Genomic DNA, 24,360 nt, shown 5'->3' with positions numbered 1-24,360 from the left:
TAGAACCAATAACACTGTATCAACCTATGTAAATTTATTCTGTTCCCTCATCAAAGACTTCATGAATTCCCAATTTAAACTGCTTCCCTTCATCTGTAACATGAAGGAGGTGTTGGATAATAGCAACTGATAACCTTTAGAGAAATCTATTATGGAAAAGAAGACATGCAGAGGATGATAGGAACACATGTTTCTTCCTAATAAGCTCTGAAAATTGTTACGTCAACGGCTGCATTTTACAGTTTAATAGATGAACAATTCGGAAACATTTTAGTTGACTTAAAGATGATGTGTGTGACTGTGAAGGAGTGAGGTGAGGAAAAGTCAGAAAGAAGAGTGTTGAGTGCACTTGATGAACACTCACACTCTGTGTAAAACAAGTACGGGGCTTGGGGTGCCGTTGTTCAGAAGAGTAGATAGATGTAAGTGTTGCCTGGTCACTGTGAATGCCGGACTATTGATATTTCCCATTCTAAGCCTAGAAATGTATCTTGGAAAATTAATCTGCACTTTGTGGATCATACCTTTATTTTTCATTGTCACCTTCTTGGACTCTAAACCAGGTAATCACAGTGATTTAAGCAACCGAGTAATTGATAATATGATCGATTTTATTTGTATGATTAATGACTACTTCTTTAAGGAATTAATTTGGGAGCATAAAAGCAAATTTTCAAATTTAATTGGACTACTTAATGATACTTTCTTAAGAAAGGTCTATTCCAGTACAGGTAGTCCCCAACTGACAACGTATTCAGGTAACGACCAACTTCACTTAACTGTCCATTTTTTTGTACATGTTATTGTTAGTGATATGCTGTAGGGCGTAATTTGCTGATGTTATCATTCTCAGATCTTCACTTGCAGATGTTCCATTTTATGATTTACTGTTCTATGAGTCAGAATTGACTCGATGGCATTGGGTATTTTTTTTTTTTTCAAAACACTGCCAGATTTATAAAGATACTGATAGTAAAAGGCAATGCTCATGAAAACTTAAAAAAAAAAAATGAGGTATTTGACTTATGCCAGAATCGACTTAGGATGCAGTCATCTGAACAGAACCCTGAATACTCACTCCTCAAAATAGCTCTTAGAGCTTTTTTATAACCACTTGGTCAAAACCAAAGGGAGTAGCTCTGATAGTTCCCATTGTTTACTTTAAATTTGCACATATTTGAGTAAAAATAAGGCATGTAAGTGAGTCATTGTTTCAAAACACTCAGATTAAAATGTTTTCTTTTTAAAAAATAGAGGAAAAAATTAATTATATTTTTCTCTCCATTCTAGAAAAGCTGACTATGCGCTTCACATAGCTAACCCACACAAATACAGGGTCAAGCTTTGCTTCTTACCTAAAGGTGGCTGTGAAGTTCACAGTGGGCCAGCCCAAAACAAGGGACCTCTTGGCATTGGTGTCATCACAGTCTGTCATCCACATGGTGTTCAGTGGTATTTTGTCTTTAATTTTGAAGGTCTTTCTATACCTAGGAAGATAACCCAACAGAAACTCTGTTAGTTTGTTTCTTAAATGTCAAGGGAGAGCTTTGCTCATGGTAAGAAATCAGTTTTCATGGCGCCAGAGCAAAGCATGCCTTCCTCATCTCTATTATCCTTGGTGCACAGCACAGTCGATGGTCAGATGGGGCTTTCCTAAGTGCTGATGGAAACCTGGCTGAGGAGGGCCCTGAAAATACTTCATTGAAGGAAGCAAGTAACCACAGACTGACTGGTTTATTGTTCTCGGTGCTGACTATTGACTGGGAACCAAAACTTCTAATTTTCTTTTCTTTTCTTACTGTTTTAAGTGAAAGTTTACAAATCAAGTCAGTCTCTCATATAAAAATTTCTATACACCTTGATATGTACTCCTAGTTGCTCTCCTCCTAGCGGATAGGACATTCCTCTCCACCCTGTATTCCCCATGTCCATTCAGCCAGCTTCTGTGAAATTCTAATTTTAGAATTGTTGTTGTTGTTAGTTGCCACGACTCATTTCTAACTCATGGCTACTAAATGTGTGCAGAGCAGGACTGTTCCATAGGGCTTTCAAGGCTGTGATCTTTTGGATGCAGTCAGACAGAACTGTCTCCTGAGGGGCCTCTGGGTGGATTCAAACTGGCAACCTTTTGGCTAGCTGTCAAGGGCTTTACCATTTATGTCACCAAATTATTACTTTCTTCGGGAAACATTCATTCATTCATTATTGATGGCTTGCTTACTTCAAAAAGTATTTGAGAGGTTGAACAAAGATAAAAAGTACATGACTTAAGATTTATAAAAATATTCATAAAATACTTTTTTAAGAGAGAGGAAAAACATATAATCGATTTAAAATGTATTCTCAACTTTAGTTTTTGTAGCCCTTAAAGCATAAGTTATTTCGAATTTCCTCTCTTGAGACATTGTTCATATGATTTTTCCTTAGATTCTGGCTAAAATTGAGAAACTAATAGCCTAAAGACTGAACCAAATTAAAAAAAAATAAAATTCAGACCAGAAGCCAAGAGGCCATATATATATGTGATGAACACACTTCCATTGAACTCTGGAGAGTCAGAAGATGACTGACTTTGTCAGCAGTGACATTGCTTTCTGACAATTTCTGCTTAATCCCCCTTATAACTCTGACATAAAACCACTATGTCCCTTGACTTAATTTGCAAATTTAATGGTCAGGTGGCCCTGAGATTTAAATAGTTACAGCCCTCTGAAGAATGCCTGGGGGACCTGGGCACATCGCTCTGGGACTCCTGACTATTCAGAACTACTTGTGGGGACACTAAAGCTAAAATAAGATCAAAGACACCTCATGTGGAAACATCCCTATGACTCCACTGAGTCAAGGACAAGTTAGAGCTAAAACTCTTCAATGGGATTTATAAAATGAAAAGAATTGTGCAGGAGGTACACCTGATGGATAATCTAGATTCACAGCTTAGAGCAACTGAATATAAGTATAATGGAAAAGTGCCTTGTAATATAAGGTGGCTTCTTTGTACATTTTATGTCAATAGTTCTTACTCTATTTCTGTGTTTTTGAAGATTTTTTATGAAACATTCAATTATCATATAAAATCATTTTTCTGGATAGCAACTCTGAATGTATTATAAAGCTAAAATGCATGGCCATTTGGAAGGCCAAGCACATATCTGCTTGTTTTTACAGATTTTGTATTTTTGAGCACAGGCATCTATGTGTAAAGAGGAAACACTGGTGGCATAGTGGTTAAGAGCTACAGCTACTAACCAAAAGGTTGGCAGTTGGAATCTACGAGGTGCTCCTTGGAAACTCTATGGGGAAGTTCTACTCTTTCCTATAGGGTCACTATGAGTCAGAATCGACTCGACAGCAATGGGTCTTAAATGTGTAAAGATACCCAAGACACTACGTTGCAACTTCCAAATATATTGACCTACAAAGAAGCCATTTCTATAATTCTCTCCTTAGTTTGATAAAGTTTCAAAATTATCTACTCCACAGTGGAAACCAAACCAAGGAGCCATCTAAGAACCCAGAACACAGTTTCAACTCTACTCTAACATTTATTGAGCACTTATCATATGCCAAGCACTAAACATTTTACGAATATTATGCCACTTAATCCTGAAACAACTATATCAGATAGTCTCTATTACCGCGGTTTTAGATGAAGACACTCACAGAGAGGTTAAGTAACTTGCCAAAACAGCAGTGCCGGGATTTGAACTCAGGCAGCCTAAGTCTTGAGACTATGGTTGTAACCATGTGGAATCTGTAAAAGCCCTTGCGTGTGGGCCTCTCTTCAAGCCAAGGCCTGGACACAGAGTCTTTTCCTCTCTGTACTTCTAAAGAGATCACCAATTCCACAGTTATAACTGTAGGCAACTTCTCTCATTCATAATGCATTCTAAGACATTTATATCTTTATCATTGCCTCTGTTCCCGGTTTGTTTGTTTTTGGTAGTTGGAATTCTGATTAATTTTTTAGTATATTAAGCATTCTGCTCTATGTCTTACTAGATACAAAACAGATGGGGATTAGGCTTTTACTTAACCCAAAGGAAAGGTTGATTTCAATGGTGAGAGACAAACTACCTGCTTATGAATGTTCTATGAAATCCAAAAGAAAGAAAGAACAGTGGCCACAGCACCACAGGGTAAAAGCCTGTGCTTTCAAATAGTTCTGTTTCAAAAGTGCATTCCAGTAAGTACGAACATGGTGACCTGGGGGAAGCCACTAGACGTCTGAGTATAAAGGTATTCTGAAAAATAAGGAAAACAAGCTCATCTCCCAGGGTGGTTGTAAGGGTGAGACAAGATTAGGTATATAAAGTCTTTACCATAATACCTGACACATAATAAGCCCTTGATAAATCCTACCTATTATTATTGTCATTTGGATTAAATATAGCATTTTACAAAATTAATACTTAATTTTGCATGTTTTATCCATGGCAGAGCTTGACTGGGAACCAAGGTAAAGGCAAAAGAAAAGTTTTATTTTTCCATAGTGACTAAATAGCTTCCTGATGAGATTTTCTAAGCTGAATTATTCTTTCACTTTCATGATATTTCATAATGAAAATGGCGATGGAGCAGATAAACAGATGACCAGGTTAGTCAATTTCCTTCCACCACCACTCCCCCTCCTCGCCTGTATATATTTCTTGAGAAATCACCATGTTCTAAGCTGCATATAAATTGTATTGGTGTAAAAGTGTACCCAGTTAGCTCTGTCTCCAACATATATTCAAAATTTGTCTGCTTCTCTCTCGTTTTCACTGCCAGTCCCAAGACGCAGCCCTCTTTTTCATTCATCAGGACTACTGCCTCCCCTAACTAGTCTCCCTACCCTCCAATCCATTATCTATCGACAGCCAGAGCAAAACGCTAAAAATATAAGAGATATGGTCACTCTACTAGAATAAATTTCAAACTCCTCACCAAAGCTTACTGAGGCCGTGTGACCATATCCCTGACTAATTCTCAAGTGTCATAACAGAGGTCACACCCCATGTGTCAGACTCCAGTCCTGTGGGCTTTCCTTGAGCTCTCCCTAAAAGGGGAGAAGGCGCACCCACTGTAGGGTCTGCCATTCCTTCATGCTAGATGGCTTGCTGCCAAATCTAAGAATGGTAACTGCTTCCCGTCCCATAGGTAGGGATTTAAATGCTGCCACCAGATACCTTTCTGATGACCCCTTTTTTAACACTATCCTATCTTCTTTTTCAAATGGTACCCAACATATCTTCTTCCCAGGAGCACTAGTCACAGACTGTATTTCTCTCCTCTGTATTCATTATCTCTCTGTATGTTTCAAGGAAGAGGGACCTTCCTGTCATATTCTTGACTGTATTCTCTCCACGGGCACCATACAAAGCAGGATCTTCATGCATATTTGTTGAGTAAATCAAAGATCAAAACATTTACAAAAGCAAAAAAAAACAAAATCTTTGTATTTGCTTATAGTAAGGGCTATTAAAATGGAATTTGTAAGTGAGAATGAAATTCTAATGATAATCAGAAGAGTGAGTAGAATACACTTACTTGGAATTAGACACAAGCAACAAATCACTGAAGAGGAAGAGGTGTCGCTTCTGCCTTCTCCAGCCTCTTTTGAATTCCACAGGGCCATGAATCAGCAGGGTACGATTGGGGCCCTCAGGTAACGTAGTTCTCTCATTATGCGTGTCCACCTCAGTGGAAGGAGTCTTCCTGCAACACACCGCAAACCACAGAATAGCTAGTCAATGGTCAAATGTACGCTAGAGTTTTATTCCAAAGGTTGAGGATGACACAATTGCTAAAAATTACAATCTCATTCTCCAAAACAGGGCTCCCCAATTCAAGTTTAGGAATCATTGGTTTATAGTTTTTAAAGCTATTGGAAAAGATGAGGTCACTTAAGAAGTTGGTGTAGATGGAGAGCATATTTAAGGAAAGAGCCCCAAGGTATGGCAACTCAGAGAGGTGGGAAAAAGGAGAAATATCAAAGCAGATCATGAACTGTCAGTGAAGAGGAAAACTGAGAGGTCAAGGGTAGATACTATTACAGGAAGTGAGCAAACAGCCATGTCAAATGCTGCAGCAAGGCCAAGGCAGATGGTTACTGACAATTGGATTTAGTAACCTGGAGGTCATTGGTGGCCCTGACAAGAACAATGTTGGTGGAATAATGGGAGGAAAGTTTGTTTGTAGGACTGTGGAAGGCAGAATGCCCCTCTCCCGCAAAGGTGCCCAACACCCTAAATCCGGAACCTATGAATATGTCACATGGAAAAAGAGACTTTGCAAATGTAGTTAAGGTTATGAACTTCAAAATAGGGAGGTTATCCTGAAATATCCTGGTGGGTCCAATCTAATTGCATGAATGCTTAAAAACAGAGAGCTTTTTCCAGCTGGATTTAGAGAGATGGCACAGAAAGAAGTTAGAGAGATTTGAAGTGTGAGTGAGATTCGACCCTCATTGCCGGAATGAACCACATTTGAAACAGGAATGTAGTCAGCCTCTAAGAGCAAAAGCCAGCCCTGGTCGACAGCCAGCAGGAAAAGAGTCACATCAGTATTATCACCTCAAGGGACTGAACTTGACCAAAAACTTGAATGAGTTTGGAAGCAGAGTTTTCACAAGGGCCTGCAGACACCTTGATCAACCTTGTGAGACCCTAAGCAGAGGATCCAGCCAAGTCCACCTGGACTTTTTGACATAGAAAAACTATGAGGTAATAAATTTCTATTGTTTTAAGCCACTTAGTTTGTGGTCATTTGTTACAGCTACAATAAAAAAATTCATATAGATTTTGGCACCTGCAAGTGGGTGCTGCTGTAAAAAATATTTAAAAATGTAGAGGTAGCTTTGGAATTGGCAGTACATGGGAGCTGGGAGAATTTTGAGGAGTATGATAGAAAAAGCCTGGATTCCCTTGAACAGACTGTGATAGAAATATTGATATTAAAAATTCAGCTGGTGAGAGCTCAGAAAGGGTGAGAAGCATTGTAGAGAAAGCCTGTGTCAACTTGGAGAATACCTGAATCATTTATAAACATACTATTGGTGGAAATATGGACTTTAAAGGCACTGCTGGAGAGGTTCTAGAAAGAATTGAGGAACATGTTATTGAAAAGTGGAGGAAGGGAGATTCTTGTTATATACAGGCAGAGAGCTTAATGGAATTGTGCTCTGTAGTTACGTGGAAAGTAGAACTTACAAATGATGAGCTTGGATACTTAGGTGAGGAGATTTCCAAGCAAATTGTTGAAGGTCAGGCCTGGTTTCTTCTCTCTGCTTATAGCAAAGTGTGAGAAAAGAAAGATAAAAAAACTATTCAACAAAAAAGAACCATAACTTGATGATTTGGGAGATTCTCAGCCTATTCAGATGGCAAAAGATGCTAAAATTAAGAGATTGATTTTAAAAGTGTGGCATAGATAAAAAGCTGAGCATGTGATTGTAAGATCTTTTGCTAAAACGTTAGATCAAAAGAGGAGAGTGTTCAGTCATACAAAAGGCCATTTGAAGAGATTAAGGGTATGACTCACAGATCTCTTCTAAGGGGCCTCTAAGAAGCTTCTGGGCATTGTCCATCAGCCATCTCAGCAGAAGCCAAAACCAGAAAAGGAAGTATCTCAGAAAGATGGGTGGAGTCTAATGAAGTGATTGCCAGTGACATCTGTGGTAGACCCACAAAGTTCTTGAAAACTTTATATTAGCAGAAACAATGTGAGTTTAAAGTGAAAGGGACAGAAAGAGAACAGAATTAAAGAAGGCTTTTAGATCCCCAAATTCTCACTGGCAGAAAGCAGGCTGATAAAGCTGCCCAGCTGCCAACGTCACTATATTTCATGAAAAAAGAAGAATCACACAGAAAGCAACACGAAAAGCTGAGGGTTAGAACCAAGTACCCAGAGGTTGGAGCTCAGAGCCACAGAGAACTATCCTTGGTGTATCTTTGGAGATACTCTTTTCAACTTAATAATATAATACATATTATATCTTGCATACGCAATATATGTAAATGGTCACTTAAAAATTTCAGATTACCAAGTTTTTATTTAATATGGCAAATGTCAATAATAGAACATGTAAACTGGAATAAATGTTGTCAATTTACAGGATTACAATGAAACTTAAGGGAGCCCTGGTGGTACAGTGGTGAAGTGATACGGCTGCTAACCAAAAGGCTGGCAGTTTGAATCCACCAAAGGCTCTCTGGAAACCCTATGGGGCAGTTTTACTCTGCCCTGTAGGGTTGCTGTGGGTCGGAATGGATTCAGTGGCAATGGGGTTAATGAAACTTAAAGGATCCCTAGTGGTGCAGTGGTTAAACTGATCAACTGTTAACTGAAAGGCTGGTGGTTTGAAACCACCAGCAGCTCTGTAGAAGAAAGATGTTGCAGTCTGTTTCCATAGAGACTTACGGCCTTGGAAGCCTTACGGGTTCACTATGAGTCGGAATTGACTCAACGGCAGTGGGTTTGGTTTGTGATTAAACTTAATATGACGTTTAAGAAATCAAAAGTATTCTTAAACTGTAAAGTTGTCCACAAATATTTGTTACTAGTTAATCTTGATTATAAAAAAAGTAACCATTGACATGGTCCTAATGAAAAGTGTCTACTATATTTTTTAAGGAAAAAAAAATCATATTTCCCAAATGTTTTTAAACCAACTTATAGCTTTGAAAAGTCTCGTTCCATTCCATAAGCTACTATTGAATCTACAGAAGCTGCTCTGCTACACTCTGCGGAGAAGACTGTGATGGATGTGATAGCTTTTATTCAAACAGCACTTAGAACTTAGTTAAAAAAAAAAAAAAAGACCATTTCTAACGCAACATAGATAAAATAATATGGATATTCGTGAAGAAGTAATTTCGGTTTAGTTTTATGTTAACATGAAAATTTAGATAATTGAGGATTAACTCCCATCGTTCCTAAATCAATATTTGATTTCTGGGAAAACTGATAAAGAACATCATATAAAACTGGAAATAGTAAAAAAAGTTTCTAAACATGAGACAGTATCAATAAAATGGTCTTAGATATGATTTGGCTGAGTTATGACCAAATAATATCTAAGAGTATCTGACCTTAATAGGTAAAACATCTAGGTTGAACAGACCATAAAAGCTTTCATAAATAGGGAAGACATTTTCATAGACCTACAGAAAAGTCTCTCCCATGGAGCCAAGAAATTGTCTCTCCTGAGAATGTAAAGCCTGTTCTTCTGTGCTCAGTAGCACTAAATCGAATGAACATGATTAGCTTTTCATGAAACCAGTGCTGAAGTTAAGAATTAGTTCATGTATTTCAGAGGAAACAAGACCCAACACATCCTGTGATCCCCAGTCTACTTTGATGATTAAAAATAGTATATTAAAAGACTACCTTGTCCACTTAAACCTTGGAAGACCACATAGAAGCTTGGGGTGCTTTTGGATTGATGTAAACATCTTTTTTTTTCTTCAACTCCTGGGAGTGAAAACCAGTCCAGTCCTCAGCACTGGGCAGACTGCTTCAAGCAAATCCGTGAGCCTGAGGATTCCGGTGTTGCCACGATCACTCGTTATTATGATTTCAAAGTTCTGAGGTTCAAACTGTAACTGACTAACTGACATATCTTTTCCCCTCGGTTTGAATTTTTTAAAAATTAAACTGTGTTCACATGCTGTTGTAAGAAATATATACAGTTTCCATGTACCTTTTAGTCAGTTTCTGCCAATGGTAATGAGATGGTTAATTTTATGTGTCAGCTTGGGTTAGCTATGGTGTTCAGCTGTTTGGTCAAATGCCAGTCTAGATGTTGCTGTGAAGATATCTTGTAGATGTGATTAACATCTACGATCAGTAGACTTCAAGTAGAGATTCCATTTAATAACGGGAATGGGCCACATCCAATCAGTTGAAGGCCTTAAGAGCAAAAGCTGAGGTTTCCTGGAGAAAAAGGAATTCTGTCTCAAGGCTGTAACATGGAAATCCTGCCCGAGTTTCCGGCCCACCAGACTGGCCAGATTTCAGAGTGAAGACTATAGTATCAACCCCTTTCTGAGTTTCCAGCCTGCTGGCCTGTCCTAGAGATGTTAGACTTGCCAGTTCCCACAGTCCTGCGAGCCAATTCCTAAAATCAATCTCTCTCTCCCTCGCCTACTGATTTTCTCTGGAGAACCCTGTAATGTCTTCTAATGCTATAGTACAATATCATAACCAGTATATTAGCATCGATATAGTCAAGATAAAGAACATTTCCCTCACCACGAGGATCCCTTGTATTGTCCTTTTACATTCACACCAACTTCCTTCCCAACCCACTACCTCTTTAATCCGTAGCAACTACTAAGCTGTTCTCCATTTCTATAATTTGGTCATTTGAAGAATATTATATGAATGGAATCATACAGTATGTGACCTTTTTGGAATGTCTTTTTTCACTCATAATTCTCTGGAGATTCATCCAGGTTGTTGCAGTATCAATAATCCATTCCTTTGTATGACTTAGTGGTGCTCAATGGTACGGGTGTATACCATGCTTCAAGCATTCATTCGCTGAAGGACATCTGGATCGTTTCCAGTATTTGGTTATAACAAATAAAGCTGCTATAAACATTTGTGTACAGATTTTGGTGTGATAAATGCCCAGGTGTGCAATTGCTAGGCCATACGGTGGCTGCATGTTTCATTTTTTAAGAAACTGTCTAACTATTTCCCAGGGTGGCAATATCATTTCATATTCACCCCCACCCCCAGCAATATCTGAATAATCCAGCGTCTCCACATCCACAGCAGCATTTGGTGTTATCACTATTTTTATTTTAGCCATTCTGAGAGGTGTGGAGCACTATCTCATTGTGGGTTTACTTTACATTTCTGTAATGCTTAATCTTTTCATGTGTTCATTTCTATCTGTATCTTCTTCAGTTGGATGAAACTTACAGTATTCTGGTAAAAACATTTGAAATATAGTGTTCCCTTTCTACTAGTTAATCGACCATTTCACAGATGCTGCACAGATAGGCTAAGTATCTTGAAGCCAAACAGCCATTATGTTAGGAATTCAAATTCAGCTGACTCTGGAGGGCACACAAGTCTCAGGGCAGTGAGGTACCCGAACCTCTTCTCATATGGTGTCTCCTTTCCTTGAGCCCTTGGAGGAGTGGTATTTGATTTTATTAATAAAGTTTGTGGTTTACTTTATAGTCTCCTATAATAGTTATTTGAATACATATCTTTTAAATACCTCAAGAAAAAGTCTATATCTCATTTATCATTTAATTCTCACAGGCTTTGGCATATTGGAGAAATGAAAAAGCATTTTATTGAAGTAAATGAGTGAAACAGTTTTTTGCCATGGATGGGGAAAAGAAAGGGATGACCGAAAATAGACTCTCTTTCATCTACTTCATTCATTCAAGAAACAATATCTGAACCTGTACCAGGAAAAGGGCACTTGGTTAGGTCTAGGCAGCAGAGAACAAAAGGGACCCAGACCCCACTCATGAAACCTAGATCTGAATATAGGAGACAGAAATTAAATAATCACATCGATAGCCTTGTATGTAACACCAGACTCTGAAAAATACTGCAAAGAAAAGGTAAAGAGAGAGATAAGAGATTAGAAGTGGGACCCATCACCTGACTTAGAGTGTGCAAAGAGGGCAGACAAGGGGGGATTATTCGAAGAACTCATTTGAAATGATCTTTAAAGGATAATTCGAGATTAACTAGATGAAGACACAGAGATAGACACTGAGGTATAGAGAGGTGAAGAAGTAGAGAGAGAGGGAGAGAAGAAGGGAGAGAGAGAGAACAGTGTGTATTGGGAGAAAATATTCCATGCAAAGGGGATAGAACACGTGAGGATTCACAGCCATGAGTTTGCTGCATTGGATATGCTAATAGAAGGCACAGGAAAGTGAGATAAACCTGAAGAGCTAAGTAGGGGCCAGGAATGCAGGTTCTTTTAGACCTTTGTTAAGGCCTCTTGTCTTAAAACTAAGCTAGCATAAAAGTGGCATGTAGACAGTGGCCTCCAGAGACTTCTAAAATATTTTAAAGCGATAGTGCTAGCCCGGGACATGCTGACTGTATTTAGCACCATGGAAGTTTATTAAGCAACACCTTCTGTCCACTCATCAAGCATCGTCAGGATTTAGTTAAGGTAAGAAATGCAGGCAGAATTAACATGCACTTCCCCCGATTTGCAGAATATTCACCAGGTGCCTCTTACTCTCTGCCTCTCTTTCAGAGAGGTTAGAGGCCAAGGAACTTCTTTCCTTCTAGAATATGATCCTTGGTAACCAATTCTGGTCTGCATCAAAACAACATGGGGGAGCTTTTTAGGCATCCGCCCACCCGGGTTCTGATCAATCAGGTCTGGAAAATCTGTATTTTAAAACAGCCTTTGCGTGATACTGATGTGTAAGCAGGACTGTGAATGACCGTCCTTTGGGTGTACATTGAGAAAGACATGGGGTTCTGACACCATCTCCCCTTGTAGCAAAGAAACAAGGGAAAGGAAGCCTTTTGTTACATTGAGGGGTCTTTCCTTAGTTTGGTAGTTACATGTAAAAGTTACCTTTACAATAGCTGCTTAATTTCCTCCAAAGTACCATTGGTATTTCTTTTAATTTCACAAAAACCGGCAAATAGAATAACAGTGATAGGGTCTGTTTTCATTTAGTTCATTGAACACTGAACTTTTCACCCTAAATATCAAATAGAAGAGAAGGTATGAGGTGACGTCATGGCAATCGTACCAACACTTAAGCACATAGCAAAAGAAAACTTTCTTTTCTTAATTCTATTTTTTCCTTCAATTTTTTATGGTTTGATTAAATGGTTAAATAAGGAAGCAGGTTGTGAAGTGTTAAGTTCTCAAATCAAACCACCTGGTTTTGAATCCCTCCTCATTAGTTGCTACCTATGTGACACTAGGCAAACCAGTTACACTTTCAACACCTCAGTGTTCTCATCTGCAGATGAGATTCATAGGGTTGCTATGAGAATTAAATCAGATAATACTAAAATAAACTTAGCATGGCTTTGACACAGCATTATGGATTGAATTGTATCCCATTAAATATGTGCTGAAATCCTAATCCCTGCTCCTAGGGATATGATCCAGTTCGGACACAGGGTTTTTCCTTTGCTGTATTAATGAGGTCGTATCAGGAGTTAGGATGGATCCTAAACCTAATCACTTCAGAGTTATAAAAAGAGCAGAATACACATAAAGACACGGACGGGGAAGAGGAAGGCTGACGACAGAGAGAGATCATCTACAAATCCAGGCACGCTGAGGATTGCTGGCAGATACTTGAGGCTGAAATAGACAAGGAAAGACCTCTCCCTAGAGCCACACCCTGAATTTGGACTTCTAGGCTTCTGAACTGTGAGAAAATCAATTTGTGCTCTTTAAAGCAACCCATTGTGGTATGTCTCTTGTGGTAGCACTAGGTATAAGACACAGTAATCCCTCAATATTTTAGTTATGCTTATATGAAGGAAGACTTTCTATTCAAAAATAGCAAACATTTCCATGAACTAAAAAGAGAAGGGAGAGAAAACAGGTAGTAAAATTGGTTGAGCAACTATAAGTTGCCAGGCTCTTTGCGAGGTAGTTCAAGCACGTCCTCTCATTTCCTTACAGCAGCCTTGTGAGGTAAGCATCATTACCTCCATTTTTGCAGATGAAAAAACTGAGGCTCATAAAGTTAAGTAACTGAGAGCCATGTACCTAGTGCATTTGTCGGATTATAAGGTCACATAGTGTTTCAACAAAACAGCCCTTGGCACCCTTTCCTTCTTCAGCTGCAGCGACTCTCCTTACATTCCAGGTCACATCCCACTGAGACAGGAAGGAGTAAAAGAGGACAACAGAACTGACTTCTGCCCTGAAGTTCATGTTTTCTGGGTATTTTTTGTATGTGCTTATTCTGTCTTTTCTACCTCTGGAATGCTAACTTTTGACTACTTTAATTCATGTTATCTGGAATCTCCTTATAAAAAAAAATTTATAGCTTTGCTAAACTTTGGGATCCCTCTGTTATTTCTTTTTCTTTTTTAAATTTTTTTGTTGTGCATTAAGTGAAAGTTTATAATTCAATTCAGACTTTCATACAAAAAGTTACACATATTGTTATATGACCCCTACTTCCTCTCCCTACAATGTGACTGCACACTCCTCCTCTCCACTCAGTATTTCCTGTGTCCATTCAACCTGCTCCTGTCCTCCTCTGCCTTCTCATCTCACCTCCGGACAGAACCTGCCCAAACAGTCTCATGTGTCTACTTGAGCTAAGAAGCACACTCCTCACCAGTATCATTTCGTGTCTTATAGTCCAGTCTAATCTTTGTCTGAAGAGTTGGCGTTGGGAATGGTTTTAGTTTTGGGCTAACAGAGAATCCGGAGGCCGTGACCTCTGGGGTCTCTCCAGTCTCTGTCAGACCATTAAGTCTGGTCTTTTTACTAGGCTTTGAGCTCTGCGTCCCACTTTTCTCCTGCACCATCAGGGATTCTCTGTTGTGTTCCCTGTCAGGGCAGTCATTGCTGGTAGCCGGGCACCATCTAAGTCTTCTGATCTCAGGCTGATGGAGTCTCTGGTTTATGTGGCTGTTTCTTTACCCTTTTTGTTATTTCTTAACAAGAGTAGTTCTGACTCATTGGCTCTTACGGTGAGCCTTTTTTTTCTTTTTTTAATCTCGACTATGGTTAACTGCTGCCCAGCTGGGTCCAACTTTACCTGGCTACGTAGGAATGAAGTCTACAAAGAGTGATGATAATTACTATTACCAGAATAAAGTATAACACATTAGTGGTTAAAATATAGTGTTGAGGGAACAGGATGACAGTCATTACCCTATTCCTCATGTTCACAGAGAAGAGTAGGCTTCCTTCCATTGTCCTGGAGAGAACACACCTGGAAGAACTTGGAAGTAGAAGTTTTCTCTAAACTGGCCACAATCTTGCATTGAAGTGCCAAGAGCACAAGACGCTAGATACAAGGATATGAGGAAAGCAGAATATTTAAATTGTGTAAGAAGGCAATATTGCCTTAAATACCATTCTCTCAGACAGTAGGTAATACATATGAGAAGGCCCCCACAAGCATGACTACCATCACTACCAACAACAAACACACACACACACACACATATACTAAACATATAGAAACACAATTAACTTGGACAATTTCTGCTCAGTGAACATGGATTTAAAGGTTGTTGACTCTTGATATTGGTGCAACTGATTTGTCTTCCACAGGAATGAAAGCCAGATGTTCTAAGGTTCCTGCTTATCTTTCTGCACATACTATTTGGCTGACAATGCTGTTGTTGTTTTTTGTTGCTGTCAAATTGATTCTACCTCATGGCAACCCCCTGAGTGCAGAGCTGAACTACTCCATAGGGTTTTCAGGAGCAGATCACTAGACCTGTCTTCCAAGGCACTTCTGGATGGGTTCAAACCACCTACCTTTCAGCTAGTAGTGTTAAAATAGATTATAACATTCGCTTAATTCTGGGATTGTAATTTTGCTGTGGTAACTTCTATAGTGGAGTTGTGGTTTTTTTGTATGATTTGTTGACCCCTTAGAGAACTGAACTAATGAGAGATTTGGATTAATTTAACTTTGAGGAAGCTAAAGAAGCTACAGAAATTCCTGTGAAAAGACACCCCAGGATACAGCTGTGGCTACAGGAACCCAGGAATCTGAGAGAGACTGGCGGAGACTGAGCCAATGGTATAAAATTGGGAATGAAGTAATTTGGACTTTAGTTTCTATGGGCTTTCATTTCTAAGAGGATTAAGAAGTTTGATAAAGAGAAAAGTCTCAGAGTGTTCCTATTTGGTATAGTTTTATGTTGCTATAGTTTTTGCATTCATTACATAAAGTCTGCTGAGCTATTTTGGACAACATGACTGGACATAATTAGTCATAAGAAATCAGATAGGGAATGCATGTTCAGTTTAGGGTGCTGTATGGTGCCCTGTTCTGACTCATGTTGTTAGTCTTTTGTTGGGCAAAAAGTGAAATTCCTACCAGCAGTTTCCAAAAGGACTTAAGTGTGGAAGGAAGCAGGGTTCAGGATAGGAACACAGTAGCCCTTTGAGTATACATGTTTCCCTGCGGAGAGGGACAGCCAATCCTGCCTTCCTTCTGACTTGCTTGTTAAGCCCAATGGGATAGGACACTGTTTTCAAACCTTCCTTCATATACATGCTGCCCTCACATCAGTCTATCACTCATATGATGGCTGACCTAATATTTTTCTTTAAATATTGAGTGTGTATCCTACGGCTGCTAACCAAAGGGTTGGCAGTTTGAATCCGCCAGGCGCTTCTTGGAAACTCTATGGGGCAGATCTACTCTGTCCTATAGGGTCGCTATGAGTCGGAGTAGACTCCACGGCACTGGGCTGGGTATTTTTAAAACAATATTCTGCTCATGATAAGCAATGTGTTAAGTGTGTTAATTATACACATACAGATAAAAATACATAATTAGGTACTTAAAAAAAAAAGCCTGTCAACACACTACCTAAAATGAACTCACATAATGAATACATACTACAATATATAGTAATATAAAGCGGTCAAATGTTGGGAGGGATGCTTGCTACTCCATGCTTCGAGTTTCCATTCCAATCCTGATGAGGTAAAACAGGATTCTTTCTCACTCTATCCCAAGCAAAAAAGAGAAAATGCCACAGCTCACGTCTCTCCAGGACTTCTAGGCGTTCAAGTACGTCTGCCCTGGACAATTCAGTATACAGGCTTACACCCAGATGCAGGGCAGACTTACTAAAGAAGACTAAGGTAATCTGCCCCTTCTACCTGTGACTACATGGACTGCTGAGTTCACATCAGGAGAAGAGCAAATCCTATTCTGCCTTATGTATAAGCCTCATTCTTCTACCCAGGGAATCCCCTAATTTGGGTAATAATGTAGGCATTATATTTCAACCCCCTTTTGTTTCCTGTGTCTATTTCTCAAACTGGTTACAACCTATAGAGTACAAGGGTTGGCATTACGTGTTAAGCCCAAATTCAAACACATCATTTGGACACAAACACGAAAAAACAAGAGAAGAAAAAGTTGACTGAGGAAAAGGAATACTTCTGTCCTACAGCAGGACAGTAACATTTAATGACAGCTTAAAAAAAAAAAAAAAATTTTTTTTTTTTTTATAATGGGGAAAAAAAAGTGTTTTTCAAAAAGTAAATGCAACTCATATTGAAATATTGTGGGGACATGTTCTCACTTCCCCAACGTGGGGTGCAATTCATGTGATATTCTAGTCTTCTTTAAGCTAAGTCTGGGCACACTGGAGCAGGGGGACCTTCTGTCTCTTAGTAACTGAAAAGCAATGAGATAATAGTGGAAAGAATATTGGCTTTGGAGTCAGCCTGGGGATGGATTTTGGATGATTGAAACAGAAAAATTATTTAATCTTCCTGAATCTGTTTTTCCATCTGTAAAATGGGGATAATAACACTTACAGGGTTGTTGTGAGGATTGAAAACACATGTAATGAACAAATTTGATGTGTGACTCCCTCCCTGTTCACAAGTTGAATTAAAAATACTTTATAAAGGGTTCTCTCACCCTTAAGAGCATTTTCTCATGGTTTTGCTTTATGGCTCTCCACTGGAATTAACTGGGCATCAGCAGTTATAAATCATTGTGGATCCAGTTCTTTTCCTCTCTCTGTACTATTCTTCCTCAATGGGTCTGAATTGAGGCTTTAGGGTGGTGGTGTCTGGCATTTGAGGACTCCTTATTTAGGAATGAGACTTCTTCATTTCCTTTGCCTCATGGTTAACCCCATATTTCCAAGACCACAGCCAAGACTATGACCCAAGCACCCCAACCCTCCCTCCAACTCCAACTTCCATTCATTTAGAGGCACCGAGCTGAACAGGTGAAAAGCACCTAATTAGTGCCTGGCACACAGTGGATGATCAATACACAGGAATTTCCTTTTTCACCCTTGCAGCTGTGGACTGGACAGACAGTTCTTTACAGAGCTGTACTGGCTATTATGACTGTGAACACAGTGATCCACTAACTGTATGTTAGACATGAAATAGTCTGGACATTGCAGCCTCAATCCTCAAAACCGCTAACATCTGCATTTAGCAAAACTGTCATTTCAGAAGGAAACTCACATCCGTGTCTAGCCATCCACTGGCTATGTCCATATCTAGGTCGTTTTGAAACACGTTTGAGATCTTTCCCTTGCATGGAAATGGAGTCTGGGTGGTCTAGCTTCCGGCTGAAGACCTATTCTGGCATAGATAACATGCAAAGACAATAAAGATCTTTCTCTGATAGTTCTTTTTTGTAAATATGCTTGCAGAGCACAATGGTGCAGATAAATGCAGATGAAAATGGACTTTGAAGAAATAAGTGAAACTATATTACATTTCGCTAGCATCAAAATAGGTCAGATGGTAAGAGTACAAAAATAAGTGAAATGGTAACATAAAATGACTTGTGTAATCAGAGGGCCAATTCTGACATTTTTCTCTCTAGGCCTTTTCTAACAGTCTTGTTGCTAGGGCTACAATGTTTTTGCCAGATTGGAAGAGGACTGTCAACTCTAATAGAGCTAAAGTAGCTTGCCTAACTAGATTTTTTTTTTTAAATAAGCATTAGTGAATACTTCCGGCTTTGAAAGAATGGAAAGATCTCTAAAGATCTGTTTTTAGTAAGTATAACTAAAAAGACTTGAAATTTAGTAGATAAGTTTCATTCTATAGTTATTCCAACACAAACTTTTATCATGGTCACACTGAACAAAATTATGTGAAATATAATTTTATATATATAATGAAAAATAAATTGTCAAGTGAAGCCAAAAATTAATTCCTCAGAGATTTTAAGTAACTGAGGTTGCTTAATGAAAAAATCTTATTAGTTAGAAAATTACATTTCATACCTGTTCACAAATTCATACCTGATTTACTCTTTAGAGAGCACAGGTACGGTGTAGGTTTAAGTCCTCTGTCTTTTGGTTCCTTACATCCATTTGTCAAAGTCATCTGAGGATGGAATATCTAAAAGACCCAGAAACCAAACCCACTGCCGTTGAGGTGATTCTGACTCATAGCGACCCTACAGGACAGAGCAGAACTGTCCGATAGAGTTTCCAAGGAGAGCCTGGCGGATTCGAACTGCCGACCTCTTGGTTAGCAGCCGCAGCACTTAACCACTACGCCACTAGGGTTTGGAGAGTGTAAAATATGAAGTCATCCAATAAAATAAGTTCAAAATTTGTAAAGCACACTAGAGGAACACCAATTTGTTCTAGAAACTCAGTTTCTAAAAGGATATAAAAATTGAAAGCCATTGGGAAAACGTGGGGAAACACTCTTTTTGATAGGCTTGTCAGGGAGTCAGAAGAGGATTTTCCTTGGCTGTGGACCAGTTACTTACCCATTGGCCCCACAATTCTGCTTCTGTCTAAAGTGTGACACATGCGCAAAGACACATTTTTCAGCATTATTTTGGAAAAGCGAGAAAGTTAAAGTGACTTAAGTGCCGTCAAGAGGAGATTCATTAAATAAACTAATGGAATACTACAGAACAGTCTTAAAAAGACCGATACATGCAAATTTATATTGAAAAAATGTATTAATCGAAAATATCAAGTTGGGAAATAACACCTTTTGTATGAACCTATTTACGTATATGTGTAAATACATAATACATAAATGCTTCCATGTAGAAGCATGCATAAGAAACTGTTGTAGTTTGCTACTGTGGAGTCAGCCCCCAAATCATGGCAACCTCACGCACAATGGAAAGAAAGGCTGTCTGGTCCTGTGTCATCTCCATGATCAAGTTGCAGATCGGAGTACCATGTTAATTCAGTCAAGGGAAAAAGGCAGAAGATGAACTTTTACTTTTTACTTTAAACTCTATGGTAATATTTGAGTACTTTTCATCATAAAAATTGGAAATCTTTATTACAAAAATTGTTATATAATAAAAAGGTTAAAAAGTATTAAATACCTTGCTGTATAATACTAAAGACTTCACTGTATAGTATTAAATGAAAAAGGAGGCACAGGGAAAATATATTTAACGAGATCCAATAAAACATATTTATGTGTATTTGTGCCCATTCCAAAGAAAGATGATCCAACAGAATGTGAAAATTATCAAACAATATCATTAATAACATACAAGTAAAATCTTGCTGATGATAATTAAAAAATGGTGGCAGCAGTACGTCAACAAGGAACTGCCAGAAATTCAAGCTGGATTCAGAAGAGGGTGTGGAAAGGGGGATGTCATTGCTGATGTCAGATGGATCTTGGCTGAAAGCAGTGAACGCCAGAAGGATGTTTACTTGTGTATTATTGCCTATTCAAAGGTATTCGACCATGTGGATCCTAACAAATCATGGATAACATTGCAAAGAATAGAAATCCCAGGATAGAAAGTTGTGCTCATGAGGAACCTGTACATAGACCAAGAGGTAGTTGTTTGAACAGAACAAGGGGATACCACCCAGGCAAGGGGATACTGCATGGTTTAAAATCAGGAAAGTTCTGCCTCAGGGTTGTATCTTTCACCACACCTATTCAATCTCTATGCTGAGAAAATAATCCGAGAAGCTGGACTATATGAAGAACATGGCATCAGGGTTGGAGGAAAACTCATCAACAACCTTCAATATACAGATGACGCAAGCTTGCCTGCAGAAAGCAAAGAGAACTTGAAGCACGTACTTAATATAGATAAAAGACTATAGTCTTCAGTATGGGTTATACCTTAACATAAAGAAAATAAAAATTCTCACAACTAGACCAGTAAGCAACATCACGATAAAGGGAAAAAAGATTGAAGTTGTCAAGGATTTCGTTTTACTTGGAACCACAATCAATGCCCATGGAAACAGCAGTCAAGAAATTAAATGACATATTGCATTGGGGAAATTTGCTGCAAAAGACCTCTTTATTAGTGTTAAAAAACAAAGATATCATTTTGAGGACTAAGGTGCACCTGACCCTAGCCATGTGCAGAAGCAGCTTGGGGGCAGCATCTGACCTCCTCAGACTCCACAAGTGGGAAGGGCTACCAACACCAACAGTGCAAGGCTGATTCCTATGAGGTGGGGGTCAGAAATGCCTCCTTTCTCTGCCATCTTTACCAGTTTTGACACCAACCATTCCACCCACAGTACTCTCTACTGGGTTCGATAAGTCATTGCAATGGCCACACAGAACTCACAGTCAATTTTCACAATTATGGGGTTATTAGGGAAGTAACAGTTAGAATTCAGGCTCAGAACAGTCAAGATACAGTTCTTCCATCAGGATAGCCTCTTCCTAGTTGTACTCACAGGCACACCTTTCCTGGGCCCTCAGTCTCTGCCCAAAAGCACTCAACTTTCTCACTTCATGGGCCAGAGAGCTCACTACGCTGTCTCCTGCTGCCGGGGTCTCTGCTGCTGGGTATCTCCTCCCTCAGTGGTAGGCTCCTCTTCACTGTTCTGGAATTGGGTCTTTTAAGGCAAAACTGATGAGTCCCCTTGGTAGGGCACAATTACCCTATCACACAATCACCTGGCTGGGAGTCACAAGACCATGGCTAGAAAGGCCATACACAAAAGTAACTAATTGTACCACACCATGGTCTCTTCAGTTGTCTCATATGCATGAGAAAGCTGGACAGTGAATAAGGAAGACCAGAGAAGAATTGATGCCTTTGAATTATGGTGTTGGTGAAGAATATTGAATATACCATGGACTGCCAGAGAATGAACAAATCTGTCTTGGAAGAAGTATGGCCAGAATGCTCCTTAGATGTGAGGATGGCAAGACTTTGTCTTATATACTTTGGGCATGTTATCAGGAGGGACTAGTCTCTGGAGAAGGACATCATGCTTGGTAAAGTAGCGGGTTAGTGAAAGAGAGGAAGACTCTCAACGAGATGGGCTGACACAGTAGCTACAACAGTGGGCTCAAACGTAGCAAACGTGTGAGGATGGTGCAGGATCAGGCACTGTTTTGTTCTGGATGGCACCTGGCAACAACAACATATACATATATATATGTTGTTCTTGTTATTAGGTGCTGTGGAGTCAGTTCCGTCTCATAGCAACCATGTGTACCACAGAACGAAACACTGCCGGTCCTGCACCATCCTCACAATCATTGTTATACTTGATCCCACTGTTGCAGCCACTGTCTCAATCCATCTTGTTGAGGGTTTTCCTCCTTTTCACTGACCCTCTACTTTACCATGCAGGATGTCCTTCTCCAAGACTGATGCCTCCTGACAACATGTCCAAAATACATAAGATGTAGTCTCACCATCCTTCCTTCTAAGAAGCATTCTGGCTGTACTTCTTCCAAGAGAGATTGGTGTGTGTGTGTGTGTGTGTATGTATATATATATATATATATATATATATATACACATACACACACATATACATACATTATATGCTTAGTATATCTCTATAGAAAAATGTTTTGAAGACTGTATGCTAAGCCATTAAAAGTGATTACTTTTTCATTTATACACTATTATTTAAAATTGTACAGTATTTATTATATATTTAATAAAAGCAATATATAAATATTTGAACATATGTTTTTAAAAAATCTCAGTTAAACATTCCCATTGAGATTGGGAACCAGACAAGGATGTCCTTTATCACCACTCTTATTCAACATTGTGCTGGAAGTCCTAGCCAGAGCAATTAGGCTAGATAAAGAAATAAAGGGCATCTAGATTGGCAAGGAAGAAGTAAAAGTATCTCTTTTTGCAGATGACATGATCTTATACACAGAAAACCTTAAGGAATCCTCCAGAAAACTACTGAAACTAATAGAAGAGTTCAGCAGAGTATCAGGATATAAGATAAACATACAAAAATCAGTTGGATTCCTCTACACCAACAAAAAGAACATCAAAGAGGAAATCAAATCAATGCCATTTACAGTAGCCCCCAAGAAGATAAAATACTTAGGAATAAATCTTACCAGAGACGTTAAAGACTTATACAAAGAAAACTACAGTACACTTCTGCAAGAAACCAAAAGAGACTCACATAAGTGGAAGAACATACCTTGCTCATGGATAGGAAGACTTAACATATTAAAAACTTCTATTCTACCAAAAGCGATCTATACGTTTAATGCAATTCTGATCCAAATCCCAGGGACGTTCTTTAATGAGATGGAGAAACAAATCACCAATTTCATATGGAAGGGAAGAGGCCCCGGATAAATAAGGCATTACTGAAAAAGAACAAAGTGGGAGGCCTTACCCTACCTGGCTTTAGAACTTATTATATCGCCACAGTAGTCAAAACAGCCTGGTACGGGTACAACAACAGATACATGGAACAGAATTGAGAATCCAGACATAAAGCCATCCACATATGAGCAGTTGATATTTGACAAAGGCCCCAAAACAGTTAAATGGGGAAAAGATGGTCTTTTTAATAAATGGTGCTGGCATAACTGGATATTCATCTGCAAAAAAAGGAAACAAGACCCATACCTCACTCTGTGCACAAAAACAAACTCAAAATGGATCAAAGACCTAAATATAAAATCTAAAATGATAAAGACCATGGAAGAAAAAATAGGGACAATGTTAGGAGCCCTAATACATGGCATAAGTAGTACAGAAAACATTACAAAGAATGTGGAAGAAAAACTAGATAACTGGGAGCTCCTAAAAATCAAACACCTATGCTCATCCAAGGACTTTACCAAAAGAGTAAAAAGACTACCTATAGACTGGGAAAAAGTTTTTAGCTATGACATTTCTGATCAGCACCTGATCTCTAAAATCTACATGATACTGCAAAAACTCAACTGCAAAAAGACAAATAGCCCAATTAAAAAATGGGCAAAAGATATGAATAGACACTTCACTAAAGAAGACATTCAGGTAGCTAACAGATACATGAGGAAATGCTCACGATCATGAGCCATTAGAGAAATGCAGATCAAAACTACAATGAGATTTCATCTCACTCCAACACGGCCGGCATTAATTCAAAAAACACAAAACAATTAATGCTGGAAAGGCTGTGGAGAGATTGGAACAATTCTACACTGCTGGTGGGAATGTCAAATTGTACAACCACTTTGGAAATCAATTTGGCGCTTCCTTAAAAAGTTAGAACTACCATACAATCCAGCAATCCCACTCCTTGGAATATATCCTAGAGAAGTAAGAGCCTTTACATGAACAGATATATGCACACCCATGTTTATTGCAGCACTGTTTACAATAGCAAAAAGATGGAAGCAACCAAGGTGCCCATCAACGGGTGAATGGATAAATTATGGTATATTCACGCAATGGAATACTACGCATCGATAAAGAACAGTGAGGGTCTGTGAAA

The 24,360-nt window shown here is 38.9% G+C and overlaps 1 protein-coding gene across 1 annotated transcript in view; it reads right to left on the bottom strand.

Annotated features, from left to right (window-relative positions):
* The window catches only part of LOC135231474 (rho GTPase-activating protein 20-like), a 33,682-nt gene extending 22,884 nt beyond the window's left edge, over positions 1–10,798 (bottom strand). Inside the window, exons 1-3 of the mRNA XM_064286263.1 lie at positions 10,720–10,798; positions 5,530–5,725; positions 1,356–1,487 (exon numbers count right to left, since the gene is read on the bottom strand). Of these exons, the coding sequence (XP_064142333.1) occupies positions 1,356–1,487; positions 5,530–5,725; positions 10,720–10,798 (407 nt within the window). The remainder of the gene's footprint in view (positions 1–1,355; positions 1,488–5,529; positions 5,726–10,719) is intronic.
* Between the last annotated feature and the right edge of the window lie 13,562 nt (positions 10,799–24,360).

This window comes from Loxodonta africana, chromosome 5, assembly GCF_030014295.1.
Source record: "Loxodonta africana isolate mLoxAfr1 chromosome 5, mLoxAfr1.hap2, whole genome shotgun sequence".
NCBI classification, from domain to species: Eukaryota; Metazoa; Chordata; class Mammalia; order Proboscidea; family Elephantidae; genus Loxodonta; species Loxodonta africana.
This window is presented reverse-complemented; position numbering and strand designations above follow the sequence as displayed.